Genomic DNA, 16,987 nt, shown 5'->3' with positions numbered 1-16,987 from the left:
TTCTGCAGATACTTGAAATCTTGAGCAACATACAAAGATTGCAAAGGGAGCTGGAAAAGGCATGTAATAAGGGTAATGTCACAATTGTCATGGGGAACTTCAATATGCAAGGGGATTGGGAAAATCAGATTGGTGTCAGATCGCAAGAGAGGGCATTTGTCGAATGCCTACGAGATGGTTCTTTAGAGCAGCTAGTGCTTGAACCTACTTGGGGAAAGGTAATCTTAGATTGGCTGTTCTGTAATAACCAAAATCTTATCAGGGAACTTAATGTAAAGGAATGCTTAAGAGGCAATGATAATAACATGATTATATTCATACTGAAATTTGAGAGGGAGAAGCATAAGTCACATGTACCAGTATAACAATGGAATAAAGGGAATTACAGAAGCATGAGAGAGGAGCTTGCCCAGGTGGATTGGAGAAAGATACTGGTGGGGATGACAGCAGAGCAGAGGTGGATGATGTTTCTGGGAATAGTTAGTTCCCAAAGTGCAGTTTAGATATGTCTCACAGAATAAGAAATTCTCAAATGGCAGGGGTAGACAACCATGGTGGACAAGGGAATTTAGGTACTGCATAAAAGCCAAGGAAAGGGCAGGCAGCAAAAGTGAGTGAGAAGCTGGATGATTGGGAAGCTTTTAAAATCCAAATAAAAGGCAACTAAAATGCTATAAGAAGGGAAAAGATGAAATATGAGGGTAAAACAGCCAATAATATAAAGCAGGATTCTAAAAGTTTTTTCAGTTATATAAAGAGTAAAAGGGAGGCAAGGGTTGATATTGGACCACTGGAAAATGATGCTGCTGGTGTGGTAGTAATGGGAAACAAAGAAATGGCAAATGAACTTAATGGATACCGCACATCATTCTCCACTGTGGAAGACACTAGTAGTGTGCCAGATGTCCGTGAGTGTCAGGGAGCAGGAGTGGGTGTCATTGCTATTGCAAAGGAAAGATATTAGGCAAACTCTAAGATCTTAAAGTAGATAAGTCATCTGCATCAGATGGACTACATCCCAGAATCCTGAGAGAGGTTGCTGAGGAGATAACAGATGTATTGACCATGATCTTTCAAGAATCACTTGATTCTGGCATGGTCCCGAAGGGCTGGAAAATTGCAACTGTCACTCCATTCTTTAAGAAGGGAGGAAGGCAAAAGAAAGAAAATGATAGGCCAGTTAGGCTAAGCTCAGTGGCTGGGAAAATGTTGAAGTCATTATTAAGGATGAGGTCTCTGGGTACTTTGAGACTAAAGATAAAATAAATTAAAGTCAGCATGGTTTCTGTAAAGGGAAATCTTGCCTAACAAATCTGTTAGATTTATTCAAGGAAGTAACAAGCAGTGTGGACAAAGGAGAAACAGTGGATGTCATTTTCTCAGATTTTCAGAACACATTTGATAAGGTGCCAAACATGAAGCTGCAAACAGATCATATAAAAGACATGTAAACAGCAATAATAAAAACAGAAAGTATATAATGTCAAAATCAAATAGGTAAAATATTATGCTGTTATATATACAATGGTCAAAAAAAACTACAACTCCTCATAGCAATCATAAAAAAAGATTGGAAATTTTATTGATAAAGGGAAAAAAAAACACTAACTAAACTGAAACCAAAAAAAAGGAAGAAAAATTTGTACATTGATTTGTATATTCTTTATTTGAAAATCAATAAAAAGATTGAAAAATGAAATGAAATGAAGCTGCTTAACAAGATAAAATCCTATGGTGTTACAGGAAAGATGCTAGCATGGACAGAGGAATGGCTGAAAGCCAGGAGGCAGCGGGTGGGAATAAAGGGGGCCTGTTCTGGTTGGCTGCCAGTGACTAGTGGTGTTCCTCACAGGTCAGTGTTGGAACCACTACTTTTCACATTGTGTGTCAATGATTTGATGACTTTGTGTCAAAGTTTGCAGATGATACAAAGATAGGTGGAGGGGTAGATGGTGCTGAAGAAGCAATGAAATTGCAGCAGGACAAACAAATTAGAAGTATGGGCAAAAAAGTGGCAGATGGAATACAGCGTTGGGAAATGTATGATAATGCATTTTGATAAAAGGAACAATAATGCAGACTATTATCTAAGTAAGGAGGAGGTTCAAACATCAGAGGTGCAGAGGGACTTAGAAACTCTCATACAAGACTCCCAGAAGGTTAATTTACAGGTTGAGTCTATGGTAAAGAAGGCAAATGCAATGTTGGCATTCATTTCCAGGGGAATAGAATATAAAATCATGGAGATAATGCTGAGACTTTATAAGACACTAGTAGACTGCGTTTGGATACGAAAGGATATGTTGTCATGGGAAAGAGTCCAGAGGAGGTTCACAAGGATGAATCTGGGAATGAAGGGGTTAACATATGAGGAGCATTTGGGCCTGTACTCAGTGGATTTTAGAAGAATGTGGGGGGGGGGGGGGTTCTCATTGAAACCTACCAAATGTTGAAAGGACCATATAAGCTGGATGTTGAGACAATGTTTCCTATGGTGGTTTTATCCAGAACTAGAGGGTACAGTGTCAAAGTTGAGAAGCAACCTTTTAGAACAGATATGAGGAGGAAGACAGTAGAGAGTAGTGAATCTGTGGAATGCTCTGCCGCAGACTGCAGTGGAGATCAAGTTCATGGGTATACTTAAGGCAGAAGTTGATAGTTTTCTGATCAGTCAGGGCATCAATGGAAATGGCGAGAAGGCAGGTGTATAGGGTTGAGTGGGATCTGTGATTAGGCATGATGGAATGGTAGAGCAGAATGACCTTATTCTGCTTCTATGTCTTATGGTCTTTTATATACAGAATGCTGGAGGCAAGCCAAGAGAATAAATAGTTGATGTTCTGGCGTGAGACCTTTTATCAAGTCTGGAAAGAAAGTGGGCATAAGCCAGAATAAGAAGAAACTTACTTGTACAACCATTCTGCCAGAAAGTCACAAGCATTGAACTTGGTCCTTTTTCTCTGTAAATAAGAGCAAAAGCAAGACTTCAAAATTAATTAACTGGCATGCATTAAGAATTGTAGAAACCTCTCTCTCCTGGACAAAAGATGGTAGACACATTGTGATATAAAGATAGGGGAGGACAAGAAACAGCATTAAAAATGCCATGGAGGAAGTAGAAATTCATTCACTCCTATAATCTTGAAGACTTTATTGTGCCCACAAGGCAAGATTTCAACTAGTTTTTTTTTCTCTCTGGAGTGTGCCTCCATTAAATTATTCAGAATTTCCCAACTGCACAATCTATAGGTTGTTGTACAGCAGGATGGTGGGTGCTAGATGAATAAAACTTGGAGAGCAATAATGATAGAGGTTCTGTGCGACAAGATAGTGATAATAGAAATACAATGATGTGTCAGATAAATGTATGGCTGAAAGAATGGTGCAGAAGGATAGATATTATGTTCCTGGATCATTGGAACCACATTTGGGGAAGATGAGACCTGCACAAACAGGAAGGGATGCATCTTAATCAGAATGAGAAAAACAAACTTGCTGGGAGGTTTGCAAGTGTTATTGGGGTAGGCTTAAAGTGAGTTGACAAGGAACGGGGTCTCAAAGTAGTTGTTCAGATGGAGAAGTACAATCACCTGGAGAAGAAATAATGAGCAAGTATAGTAGGCAAAATGGGCAGGTGGACATCAAGGGAATTCAAAGCTAAGTTGAATTCATTTTAATGGAACGAGATGAATCTTTAATTAACTGAATCTTTAATTGTCAATTAACAAAGGGGAAGGGGGGAGAGGGGTCTATGATAGTGGTGCTATCACTAAAACATGATTGAAGGATGGACAGGACTAGACTCTCAGTATCCCAGGTTACAAAAATTTTAAAGTAAAACAGAGGGAGTTAAAGGGGAGTTGGTATTACATTGTTGCAATGGTTTATTATTGTTACATGTACAGTTAAAAAGCTCGCTTTGCATAGTGTTCATACAGATCAAATCATTACACAATGCACTGAGGTAGAACAGGGTACAAAATAACAATGCAGAATAGACAGTAACAGCTACAAAGAAAATGGAGTGTAGATAAACAATCAGGAGCAAGATCATGACGAGATAGACAGTGAGGTCACAGTCCAACTTATTGTGCTAGGGAACCATTTAATAGTCTTCTAAAATTGTCATGAGCCCTTTGGCTTACCTTTGAGCATTAAGCCCTTGTGTTTTCAGTTTAATCTTATCAAGTTAATTGTAGCTGGCGCATGTTTCCAAGATTCTATGATTATTTTAAAGAAGTCTTCCTGAGTGGAGTTGTTGTGTTGAAAAGGATGGATAACCTTGTGGTGTTGCTCCTCTGGGGCTAAGGTTCCAGTGTTTGGCCTCCTGTTTCCCTCTCTTCCTGGGAGTCCTGCAATTTCTCTGTGCCTGGGTCTGGTCCTTTGTGGGAGCACCATGACAGAATGACCCCACTAATACGGATCCAGTGGAGGTTCTGAGCTTCTCCAGTCTATGTTCAAGTTTTTTTCTCTGGGTAAACAAGCCTCCCATGTTATACTTATTTTTTCCTGAGTTACATTCTATGTTTCTGTGTCAAATGCAATGTTTCTGACCAATATGATCTTGCTATGCTTCCAAGTGAAATGCAATGTCTCTTGGGAGAATGAACTGTCTCGTGGTGTTGCTCAATCATTCCTCTGAGGCTCTGTTAGTATTCTAATGTTTAATCTCTTGTTTCTGTCTCTTCCTGGGGATCCTGCTGTGCCTCCATGCCTAGGTCCAATCCTTTGTGAGTGCATTATGACAAAAGTAGTCATGGAAAAGAACAGGGATAGCCTGGTAGTAAAGGTCTTAAATTGAGGAAAGGCCTATTTGATTAATATATGGGAGGACCTGGCAAAGAAAGATGGGAGCATCTACTTGCAGGCAAGTTGACATCTGCAGAAGCTGGGTAACTATAAACTTCTGAGCCTAACCTAAGTGGTTGGGATGATACAGGAAAAAATCTAAGGGAGTAGATTAATGGTCACTTGAAAAGATGGAAAGTGATCAGAGACAGCCAAAGTGATTTTGTCAAGTGCAGGGCCTGTCTGGCCAATTTGATGAACTCTTTGAAGTAATAAAGTGTATCAATGAAAGCAAAGCAACGGATGGGACTTACATGAACTTTAGTAAAGCCCTTGATAAAGTCCACAAGGGAGACTGATTCAAAAGGTTAGGATTGAAGGGTAAGCTGACAAACTGGATGCAAAATTGATTTGACAATGGGAAACAGGTACAGCGTTATTTTAATGATTGGATGCCAGTAACCACTGGTGTTATACAAGGATTGGTGCTAGAACTTTGCTGTTTGTAATATATGTGAATAACTTTGATGAAGATGTGGGAGGGGGGCAAGATAAGTAAGTTTGCAAATTACACAAAGATGGGCAGAATTGTAGATAATGTAAAAGGTAGTCTTGGGCTGCCGAGAGGTACTAATGTGTTACCGAAATGGGCTAAAAATAAGAGATCTAGTTTAATCTAGAGAAATGTGCGGTAATACATTTTGAGAGCACTAATGAGGTTAAAATTAGTATTAGACCCTAGCTACATATAAGGGCCTAGGACTTGTGCAGTACTATACTTTATGAATGGTAAGGACTTAAGGCCTATTGAAGAACAAAGGGGCTTTGGAGTACAAGTACAGAGAGCTTTGACAGTGGAGATGCAGGTAGATAACGTGATATTGCCTTCATTAATCAAGTCACTGAAGACAAAAGAAGGGAGGTTCCAACTTCATAAAACATTGCGTGGACCTCTGCTGGCGCACTTCTAGTCACTATAATGTGATGAAAGGATATGATAATGTTGGGGAGGATGTAGGGGACATTAACTAGGATGTTGCTTGGGATGGAGCTATTTGTTTATAAGGACAGATTGGAGAAACTGTTTGATCTGTCTGGAATGGAGGAGGTTAAGAGAGGGCATGATTGAGGTATATAAAATTATGAAGGATATATATTGAGAGGACTACATTAAACCTTTCCCTTATCAGGCAGATGAAGTAGAGAACATAAGTTTGGAATAAAGGGAAAGATTTAGAGGTTATGAGGGGTAGCTTCCACCTAAGAGTGATAAATAGATGGAATGCAATGGCTGAGAGTACAGTTGAAGCTGGGCTGCTACCAGCATTTAAGATGTGTTCAGCTGAACACTACAATTACTTAGACATTGAGAGCTATTTATTAAATGCTGGGCAATAGAATTAATATGGAAGAGTGCTCACTGTCTGATAAGAATAAGTGGTTTCTTTACATGCTGTACAATTTTATGATTCAATGATTCTAAGCCAATTTATTGATCATTCATGTATGAAAATTTTTCTGATAAGTCTATTTTAGTTTAAACCTGTATTTCTCAATTCTGCTCTTGCAATTTAAAATGCCATAAAATTACTTTCTCCATTCCATTTAATTTGATTTGACATCAGATACCCTTTTCATCAATCTTGAAAAGACCACATTTTTATTTTCTTTTTGCCATAATCTCTTGGTCATTGAATATTATAGCATAAATAAGACAATAAGAGATTGAGATTCATTTATTTATCACATGTACATCAAAAAATACAATGAAATGTGTTGTGTGGGTGGAGCTACAATGATGTTGACAGTGACCTCTTCTAGCTCGTCTGCGGAAAGAGCTTAACTTCTACCTTTTAATGTCTCTCTTTTTCCTTTCCAAGGTGGATGGGATTCTGTCAAAGACCCTGACCTAGGCAGAGCTACAGTCAGACTCCGGTTCTTTGTGCAATGGGACCCACTCCCACGGCTCACTGACTGGCTGTTTCTCCATATCCTCAGGATGCGGCCTGGAAGACGAGTGTGCCTTTGGGGTTCTGAGGCTTTACAAGCCCAGGGGACGAGCCGATTTTATGCTGATGCTCCTGAAGTGCCATGGGAGAAAACAGAATATCAGGAACAGCGGAGCAGCTGTCGGAGGTCTTGGTACTTGGTGAATTGCTCTCTTTCTCTTGTTGGTTGGGGGACAGATTGTTGCCAATTCTCGAGTTGGAGAACTCTTTTGGGGGGGGGGGGGTGGAAGCAATGAGGCTGACTTTAACACCATAAATCAGCAAGTAGTTTTTTTGTGTCTTGTTAGTCTCCCTCTCTGTGTGACACCACTCTGTACCTTTATTAGGAAGAGAGCCTGTGGTATGTCGAATTGTTGGGTGAACAATTAGTTTTGTTGTACTACAGATCATGGTCTTTCTTGGGTTCTTTGCTATTGATTGCTTGGTGAGTGAAGGGTGCTGATGCTTCTTGCTGAAATACATGGGGGGTTGGGTCAGTGCTCTGCTGCCTCTTTTGCGTGGAACGGGCGGGGTAGGGGGCTTCGGGGTTCTAATACTTTTACTGTCACTTACTCTTTGGCACTTCTGTTTTTGTGGATGTCTAGGAAAAACAAAATTTCAAGTTGTATATTGCATATATTCTCTGATATTAAATGGAATTATTGGAACTAACAACCAACACAATCTAAGGACGCACTAGGAAAGTTTGCAAGTGTCACCACACATTTCAGCATCAATATAACATGCCCACAAAAAGAGAGGAGCCAAATGATTGAAAAAATTATGAAAAGCAATGCCACAGGAACGGACCAGTAATTCTTGTGATGCATGAGATGCTTGGTTCAAAATTCTGGTCTTAAAGTAAAATTAGCCTTTGCATTCTTTAAGCTGGGCTCAAGAAGTGACCTGGAAAAGGGATGCAAATTAGAAACCAAAGTTTACCTGGAGGTTATTGAAAGTAGGCTGATGGACAGCTTCAATCAGTTATAAGATGCATGGAAGGTCCTCATGTATGATAAAGATGAACTGTTGATCTCTCAATTAGCCTTGCTGAGGCACTTCCACTTTATCAGTCTCCCTGCATTGCATTTTGTAACACAATATTCTACATTCGTTCCCTTTTGTATTACCTCAATGTACTTGTTCATGGAATGATCTGTATAGGTGGCATGCTAACGAAGGTTTTCACTGTATCTTGGTACAAGTGACAACAGTAATCCCTTCACTGATTGATTTTCATTAGACCAGGAAGAACATAATACAGAACACAATACATATGATTTTGTATTGACGGTAGATTGATGATTACCAACAAACAATAATGCAAGTTCAAAGTTGAGTTATTATCAAAGTACATATATGTCACCATATACAACCCTGAGATTAATTTTCTTGTGGGCATACTCAAATCCATAATACCGAGGAATTTAAAGTTGCTGACTTTCTCCCCTCTGATACCCTGATGAAAACTCTGGTTTCCTTCTGCTGAAGTCAATAATCAGCTCCTTGGTCTTGAAAACATTGCGTAAGAGGTTGTTGTTATGACAACACTCTACCAGATTTTCAATTTCCCTCCTATATACTGATTCATCATCATCGTTGATTCGGCCTACGACAATGGTGTCATCAGCAAGCTTGAATATGGCATTGGAACTGTGCTTAGCCACACAGTCATACAGTGGCATACAAAAGTTTGGGCACCCCGGTCAAAATTTCTGTTACTGTGAATAGTTAAGTGAGTAGAAGATGAACTGATCTCCAAAAGTCATAAAGTTAAAGATGAAACATTCTGCTCAACATTTTAAGCAAGATTAGCATATTATTTTTGTTTTGTACAATTTTAGAGTGGAGAAAAAAGGAAAGAAGCACCATGCAAAAGTTTGAGCACCCCAAGAGATTTGAGCTCTCAGATAACTTTTACCAAGGTCTCAGACCTGAATTAGTTTGTTAGGGCTATAGCCTAACAAGCTAATCACAGTCATTGTTTGGAAAGGCCAGGTGATCTGAATTTCAAAGCTTTATAAATACCCTGACTCCTCAAACATTGTCCCAACAATCAGCAGCCATGAGCTTCTCTAAGCAGCTGCCTAGCACTCTGAAAATTAAAATAAATGATGTCCACAAAGCAGGAAAAGGCTATAGGAAGACAGCAAAGTGTTTTCAGGTAGCTGTTTCCTCAGTCTGTAATGTAATTAAGAAATAGCAGTTAACAGGAATGTTGGAGGTCAAGCTGAGGTCTGGAAGACCAAAAAAATTTTCCAAAAGAATTGCTCGTAGGATTGCTAGAAAGGCAAATCAAAACCTCTGTTTGACTGCAAAAGACCTTCAGGAAGATTTAGCAGTCTCTGGAGTGGTGGTGCACTGTAAAACTGTGCAACAACACCTGCACAAATTTGACCTTCATGGAAGAGTCATCAGAAGAAAAGCTTTCCTGTGTCCTCACCACAAAATTCAGCATCAGAAGTTTGCAAAGGAACATCTAAACAAGCCTGATGAATTTTGGAAACAAGTCCTGTGGACTGATGAAGTTAAAATAGAACTTTTTGGCCGCAATGAGCAAAAGTATGTTTGGAGAAAAAAAGGTGCAGAATTTCATGACAAGAACACCTCTCCAACGGTTAAGCATGGGGGTGGATTGATCATGCTTTGGGCTTATGTTGCAGCCAGTGGCATGGGGAACATTTCACTGGTAGAGGGAAGAATGAATTCAATTAAATACCAGCAAATTCTGGAAACAAACATCACATTGTCTGTTTAAAAAAAAAAGCTGAAGATGAAAAGAGGATGGCTTCTACAATGGGTAATGATCCAAAACACACCTCAAAATCCACAATGGACTACCTCAAGAGGCGCAAGCTGAAGGTTTTGCCATGGCCCTCATAGTCCCCCGACCTAAACATCATTGAAAATCTGTGGATAGACCTCAAAAGAGCAGTGCATGCAAGATGGTCCAAGAACCTCACAGAAGTAGAAGCCTTTTGCAAGGAAGAATGGGCTAAAATCCCCCAAACATGAATTGAAAGACTCTTAGCTGGCTACAGAAAGTGTTTACAAGCTGTGATACTTGCCAAACGGGGTATTACTAAGTACTGACCATGTAGGGTGCCCGAAATTTTCCTTTGGGCCCTTTTCCTTTTTTGTTATTTTGAAACAGTAAAAGATGGAAATAAAAAAGTAATCTTGCTTGAAATATTAAAGAAATGTGTCCTCTTTAACTTTATGCCTTTTGGAAATGAGGTCATCTTTTACTTGCTTAGCTATTCACAGTAACAGAAATTTTGACCAGAGCTTTTTTATTAAGTGCAATCATGAACAATAGCTAGATCAGAAATGCTGATTGAGTCAACTAGTTCCCAAAGAGAATTCAGATAGGCCATTCAGATGGTTCACTGCTGCTCAATGATAGAACACAAAAAAAATCATGTACAATTAAGAAACATTAAAAAAATAGAACTACTGGAGTCATGATGATCATGATGAAGTCTGCTGGATACACGTGCTGTCCTCCATAATTCAAGGAGGTTGAAGGATAAGGTTACAGGGTAACAAAACGTAGCAGGAGCACTTGGAACTAAAAACTAATCCCTACCAGGAGAAAACAGCACCTGATCTTTCCGCACTGTTCTCCAGCAGTTTAAGGACTAAGTCCAGCCGGAACATAACTCACGTGCTCTTGAAAGTCAGGTATTAACCCTACCTACCAACAACCAAGTATTGCCATCCTGATCCCCTTCAAGATAGCTTATGAAGAAGCATGTGACTTCCCTCCCAGAGATGATAGGTGTTCGTGCACTCAACTCTTGAAGGCTTGGACCCCATTGTCGCAGATGTTTCCAACCACAGCATCTGGAAGGCTGTTCCAAATTCTGATAGCACAGTGAAGGAAGCTTCTATCCAGTGTGTAGGTTCTCGCATCAGGCATAGAAACAGCATGAGCAGGCATAGATAAGCATGTTCGTGTGGTCCGCCGTCTCTCATGAGATGAAGGCAGCATGGCGCGAAGGTCTGCAGGGCTGTGAGAGGTGTGCATTTTGTCTAGCACAGTACCTGCAGCAAACTGTCATCTGTGGTGTAAGCTACTGATGGCTAGCTTCTCACGAGCTGTGGCTTCATCTACACCTATAGTCCTGGGAGCCTTTCTTTGAATGGAATCAAGCTGGCTGAGAATACTCTGTGAGGCATTCATCCATAAGCAGGCATACTCCATGATACTTTGTACCTGGGCTTTGTAAACCATAGCTCTGCCCTCTTTGCCTAGCTTGGATGCTACTTGCTGCAGAGCTTCAGACCTTTGTCCAGCCTTGTTTGAAATAATGGAAAGTTGTTTATCCCACACCAACTTGTTGTCAATATTAACATCAAAGGTGCCCAAACTTTTGCATGCCACTGTATGTGTAAAGCAAGTATAGCACTGGACTAAGCTTGAGATGCACCTGTGCTAATGGAGAGTGTGGAGGAGATGTTGTTGCCAATCTGAACTGACTGGGATCTGCAAGTGAGGAAATTCACGATTCAACTGCACAAGGAGATATTGAGGCCAAGGTCTTGGAGCTAATTAATTAGTTGTGAGGGGATGATGGCATTGAATGCTGAGCTATATTCAATAAAGAGCATCCTGATGTATGCATCTTTGCTGTCCAGATGTTCCAGAGTTGACGGAAGAGCCAAAGAGATGGCATCTACTGTAGACTGGTTGATTCAATCAGCCAATTAGAATGGATCCAGCTCACTTCTCAAGCAGAGATTAATATGTTTCATCATCAACATCTCAGAACACTTCTTCGCTGTGAATGTAAATGCTGCTGGACCATAGTCATTGTTGAAGACTGCTTAAAGCAGATAGGTACCACAGACTGCCAAAGCGCGAGGCTAAAGATCTCAGTGAATACTCCAGCCAATTGATCAGCACAAAGTTTTAGTACTTGACCAGGTACCCCATCTGGCAGTATGCTTTTCATGGGTTCACTCACCTGAAGGCCTCACAGACTGACTCAGAATGATTCATGATCTTCAGAAATATGCTAATTTTTCAAAAAGGAAGCATTCACTTCCTTGCATTTATACAGCTAATCTTCCCTCCAGATGATGAACTTCATGTTCACAGTTAACTTCAGTGGCAAACAATTCCAAGAGAGATATAAAATTGTTTTCTATTTGTTATCATTTACTCTCTTTAAAAGTAAAACTAAAATTTATCTGCATTTTCAGAAAGAGGACAAAAGGAAATTGGATTATATTGGTGGCAAGCAGAGGAATCATTCTTGAAAACTTTGTGCTGTAGATCTGGGAAATGTGGAAACTATAGAAAGGGTGCAGAGGAGATTTACAAGGATATAGCCGGGATTGGAGAGCATGCCTTATGAGAACAGGTTGAGTGAACTTGGCCTCTTCTCCTTGGAATGATGGAGGATGAGAGGTGACCTGATAGAGGTGTATAAGATGATGAGAGGATGATTGTGTGGATAGTCAGTGGCTTCTTCCTAGAGCTAAAATGGCTAGCCCAAGAGGGCACAATTTTAAGGTGCTTGGAAGTAGGTACAGAGGAAATCTCAGGGATAAGCTTTCTACACAGTGCATGGAATGGGCTGCCAGTGGTTGTGGTGGAGGCGGATACAATAAGGTCTTTTAAAAGACTCTTGGATAGATACATGGAGTTTAGAAAAATAGAGGGCTATGGGTAACCCTAGGTAATTTCTAAAGTAAATACATGTTCAGCACATCATTGTGGGCCAAAGGGCCTGTATTGTGCTGTAAGTTTTCTATGGTTCCATGAAGTAAAAAAATAAAGGAAATATCTGCACTAAATATACATTGTTGTTTTTAGAGATCTTACTCAGATTAGAATGAAAGGGAAACAGTTGCGTTAGCAGACAAGGTGTAGAAACATGATACTAAGGAAACACCACAAATACTCCATAGCTATTTTAAGTAAAAAGCTCATGTGTTTGGATATGATAGATTGTTGGTTAGTCATTTTAAATATTGCTCTTGTTGCAAATTAAATTTGCAAAGATTAACAATTAATCATTTTCTTTCTTGTGGAGACTACATTTAATTAGAAATGCTAACTGGTGGACGACAACTCGAGTACTCAATAATTGAGTGCAGGCCAAATGATAGTAAATATGTATGCCAAGACTATAGGTTACTTCATTTGTTTCATTTATTAAATAAATTTCATCAGCTCTTATTTAAACTAATGGTGGAATATTATACAGTATAATTTCCTTCATTGGAAAGTTGTAACAATGCTGTTCGACTTCTTCCATACTTCCCTTTGGCAAGAAATGGACGGAAGACAAGCCACAAGTGTAATCATACAATCAGAGGCCGAGAAGGGTAGAGCAAGAATATTAACTACAGTGCTCTGGAAAGTGAATTTTGATGAAAAGTTAGAAAGCTGCTGAGATAAAATTGCTGGGTTTTAAGCACTGATAAAATAACTGGATTTGTCTTATTCCTGTATCTGATGAGTCTATCAAATTTAAAAATAAAACAACAAAGCAACAATTTGGAATGTAAACCTTCAAATAAAGGGTTAATCTATATGATTCGTAACCCAATGTAGTGGTATGAAATGACAGTGCTTATACATGTACGAAGTGTCATTAAAGATAAAATTAAAATGTGCAATTTATGGGAATTTCAATTAATGATTGAGTGGACTACTGATTTGACACAAGACAGATTAAACTGAAGATGCTAAGCAAAAGCAAAACATTTATTAAGTATATGTGATGAGGGAAAGGATTGACTTGCATCACTTATATGCAGCATAGTGTTCAAAGAATACCACTGGCCTCTCAGGGGGAACTAAGACAAGAAAACTATGCTAAGAAAGTTAGCATTAATTTCAAAATTCATTTGCTATAAATATCTAATGACTGTTAAACATCACTGACCTCAAAACATTTCTCCTTTTTAGCTTGTGTAAGGGTTTCAAACAAGCCTGGGAGAAGCACAGGGAATATGTAGTGTTCCAAATATTGTCTTGGAGAACCTTCACAGATTAAGAGCAGAAAATGAAAATCATAAAAACAAATTGATACATTACAAAAATCTTAAACAATGTTTAGAAAGGAGTCAAACATTTCATATAATTGTTTAATAGGCTATTTTTGATGAAAGAATCACAGAAATAGTGGCTGCACTTTGGCTTAATGATGATATAAATCAGAAGGTCACGATAGCTTATTTATGGAAATTGATTCAACCAAAATCTCCAATCAATACTTTATTCCAGTTCAATTACTAAGCAATGTAAGAGGAAGGAAATTATAACAAGCACTATGGATGGGGGAGGTGATAAGAGAAACTAAAACTCTTTCCCCTCAATAGTATCTCAAAATCAATGCAAAGATTTCTGCTGGAATGGGCATGAATGATGGGAAGGTGGCTTCATTATGATTTCCTCATTCAATGTCACTCAAACACCTGAGTTCTTCCAGCAGTTTTGGTATTCCATATTACAGCATCTGCAGTCACTTGTGCCTCCAGCGACTATTATAGCCATTAGAAAAAGAACAGTAACAGGAGGTATTAAACATGAAATGTTTACCTATTTTGGACCTACTATAATTGAGCAACTGTCTTGTTCTATCATATTACAAGATAGTTCATTCTATTTTGATTTTTCTATTACAGTAATTGCATAGTCTGTGGGAAAGAGTTGTGCTGAATAGACATGCAACTGTATAAATGCTCAAAGGAAGTATTCTTATTTCTGAAACGGATATTTGTGGATCTAAAACTCAATTTTAAAAATTCTTTCTTTGATCTGTAAAGACTTATCAAGATACTTCGCAGAAGCATTGGCAAACAATAATTGATTTAACCAACAGGAAGAGAATTTGGTTAAAGGTGGACTTTAAAGAATGAGTGGGAAGAGAAGGGAAGGGAGGAAAGAAGAGTGAAAAATAAGAGTAGAGAGGGAAGCTAGGAGAGAAGAGTAATTTAGAAGGAAGTAGTGGGATTTAAGATAGGTAATTTCAGAACTTTGGTTCTTGACAGTTGAAGGCACAGTGGAGCTGTTAAATTAGAGTGCTAGTACTATATAATAGAGTTGATAAAACTGAGATTTCAAAGACAAAGAGGGTTTGTGACCATGAACTGCTTAAGTAAATGTAAGAATCTTAAAATGAAGGCATTTCTTAAATGAATACCAATGTAAGTCAGTAAGCAGACAGGAAATGGTGAATGGGAGTTAACTCAAGTTTGGACATAAAGGGCAGAGTTTGGATTGTAAATTCTGACATATTTGAATAATGAATGCCAGCCAAAGTTCAATAAAATAGTCAAATTTAGTGGGATAAAAGGTTTCAGCAGTAAACGAGGCCCAGCAAAAATGGAGTGATGTGATGGAAGTAAAATAAAGTAATGCTACTGATGCAATGCATTATTATTTGAACTTTGCCTTGGTTAAATAAAACAAAAAAGTTGCAAACTATCTGGTTCAGTCATACTGTTGACATAAAGAGGAATGGGATTCCTGGCTGCAGGCTGACTGATACTTTTCTTCAGTATTGATCAAGTATTGTTATGACAGAAGAGGTAAATCAAAGGTCTATCTACTGTATCTTTGCATATGAGGGAAAAGATTATGAAACAATACAGAAATTTATTAGCTAGTCACCATTTTATTGTTGGTTTTGAAATTGTGTACAGATTGTCTGCTATACCTATACATAGACAAAAATGTAAATATTCAGACAAAGCATATAGGACATGCTTTGGTGAGTTCCATGGATTAAAAATGCTACAAATATTAAGTGGCAATATCAAGTTGACATCCTGAACTTGCGTAAGTCCTAATTTTCTTTCTCACTGACTGCCACAGTCACTATTTGGCAATGCTGCCAAAGTTCAATTTTACCCCTATGATTATTAGTTCCACCCCTCTCTTAGCATTCAACTCAATTTCCGCCTCCATATTATACACTGAATTTATGCCAAATTCCACTTGAAAGCTCTACTTTGGCAGCTGGTGAGGTATTTTCCTAACAATCAAAAATAACATGCAAACTATGGGGTTTCTTTCCTAAATCTATTTATATGACTTTGTCTCCACTGTAACTTATAAAGATGTTTGTATTATATTTTACTAGTTGTCAGGCAATTTTGATCCAATAATGCTTAATGTTAGATTGTCGATTATGATTAGGTTGACACATGATTATGATTGACATTATTTTTCCATTCCTTCTCAAGCCATTAAAAAATATACTACTGGTAAAGGACTGAAAAGACAGACCAGGTGAATGTGTGGCTAAAGGGATGGTACAGACTTTCAAATCATTCTGCGTCAGTTATTAACTCCTTTTTGACCGATTTTGGGTTGATCGAATTATGGAGGCATTTACACCCTGATAACAGAGAATATTCCTTTTTTTCACGTTTATAAAAAAAATTCGAGGATTGATTATATTATAATTGATCCCTGCCTTTTGCCCAATGTTAAAAACTGTGAATATGATGCTATTGCTGTATCTGATCATGTGCCTTTGAGTTTTTCCTTTGAATTTGATTGTCATTTTTGCCGGTCCACCATGGCGCATGTCTCAGACTTTATTGCAAAACTCTGATTTTATCAGTTTTATTGAAAGCCAGATAAAAGTACTTTTTCTTTTTAATGATATAGGAGGTATGTCTAAATTAATTATATGGGATACATTTAAAGCATTTTTACGTGGTCAGGTTATTTCTTATTCGGCTAAACTTAAAAAACAGACTAAAGCAGAATTAGATAAAATTTCAAAGCAAATTAAAGATTTAGATAATACCTATGCAACTTCCCCTAATATTGACTTATTTAAAAAAGGGTGGAACTTCAGTCACAATATAATCTATTATTAACTCATCCAATTTAAGGTTATCTACTTAAGTTAAAGAGCCAATTTTATATGTTTGGAGATAAAAATAATGAACTACTTGCATCTCAATTAAAATAGGCTGGTGCCAAATGGCAAATTTTGAAAATTTGTAGAAAGGATGCTACCCTGGCTCGGGAATATGAAGAAATGAATAAGATTTTTCAAGATTTTTATACTGAACTTTATAAATCTCAATGTCCAGTATACTCTTCTGAAATGAACGCTTTTTTACAAAAGATTGCTTTTCCTAAAATTTCTGCTGAGGATCAAAAAACACTTGATGCCCAAATTACTGAATCCGAAATTCATAAAACTATTTTTTCGATGCAATCTGGTAAGACC

At 38.2% G+C, this 16,987-nt stretch overlaps 1 protein-coding gene across 2 annotated transcripts in view; it reads right to left on the bottom strand.

Annotated features, from left to right (window-relative positions):
- iqck (IQ motif containing K) overlaps positions 1 to 16,987 on the bottom strand; it is a 91,261-nt gene that overhangs the window by 33,945 nt on the left and 40,329 nt on the right. For both annotated transcript variants that reach the window (XM_073060558.1, XM_073060559.1), the window contains exons 4-5: positions 13,679 to 13,776; positions 2,908 to 2,960 (exon numbers count right to left, since the gene is read on the bottom strand). In XM_073060558.1, coding sequence (XP_072916659.1) covers positions 2,908 to 2,960; positions 13,679 to 13,776 — 151 coding nt within the window. The remainder of the gene's footprint in view (positions 1 to 2,907; positions 2,961 to 13,678; positions 13,777 to 16,987) is intronic.

Source organism: Hemitrygon akajei, chromosome 11 (assembly GCF_048418815.1).
Source record: "Hemitrygon akajei chromosome 11, sHemAka1.3, whole genome shotgun sequence".
Taxonomy (NCBI): Eukaryota; Metazoa; Chordata; class Chondrichthyes; order Myliobatiformes; family Dasyatidae; genus Hemitrygon; species Hemitrygon akajei.
Note: the sequence above shows the minus strand (reverse complement) of the source record. Positions and strands in the feature narration are given on the sequence as shown.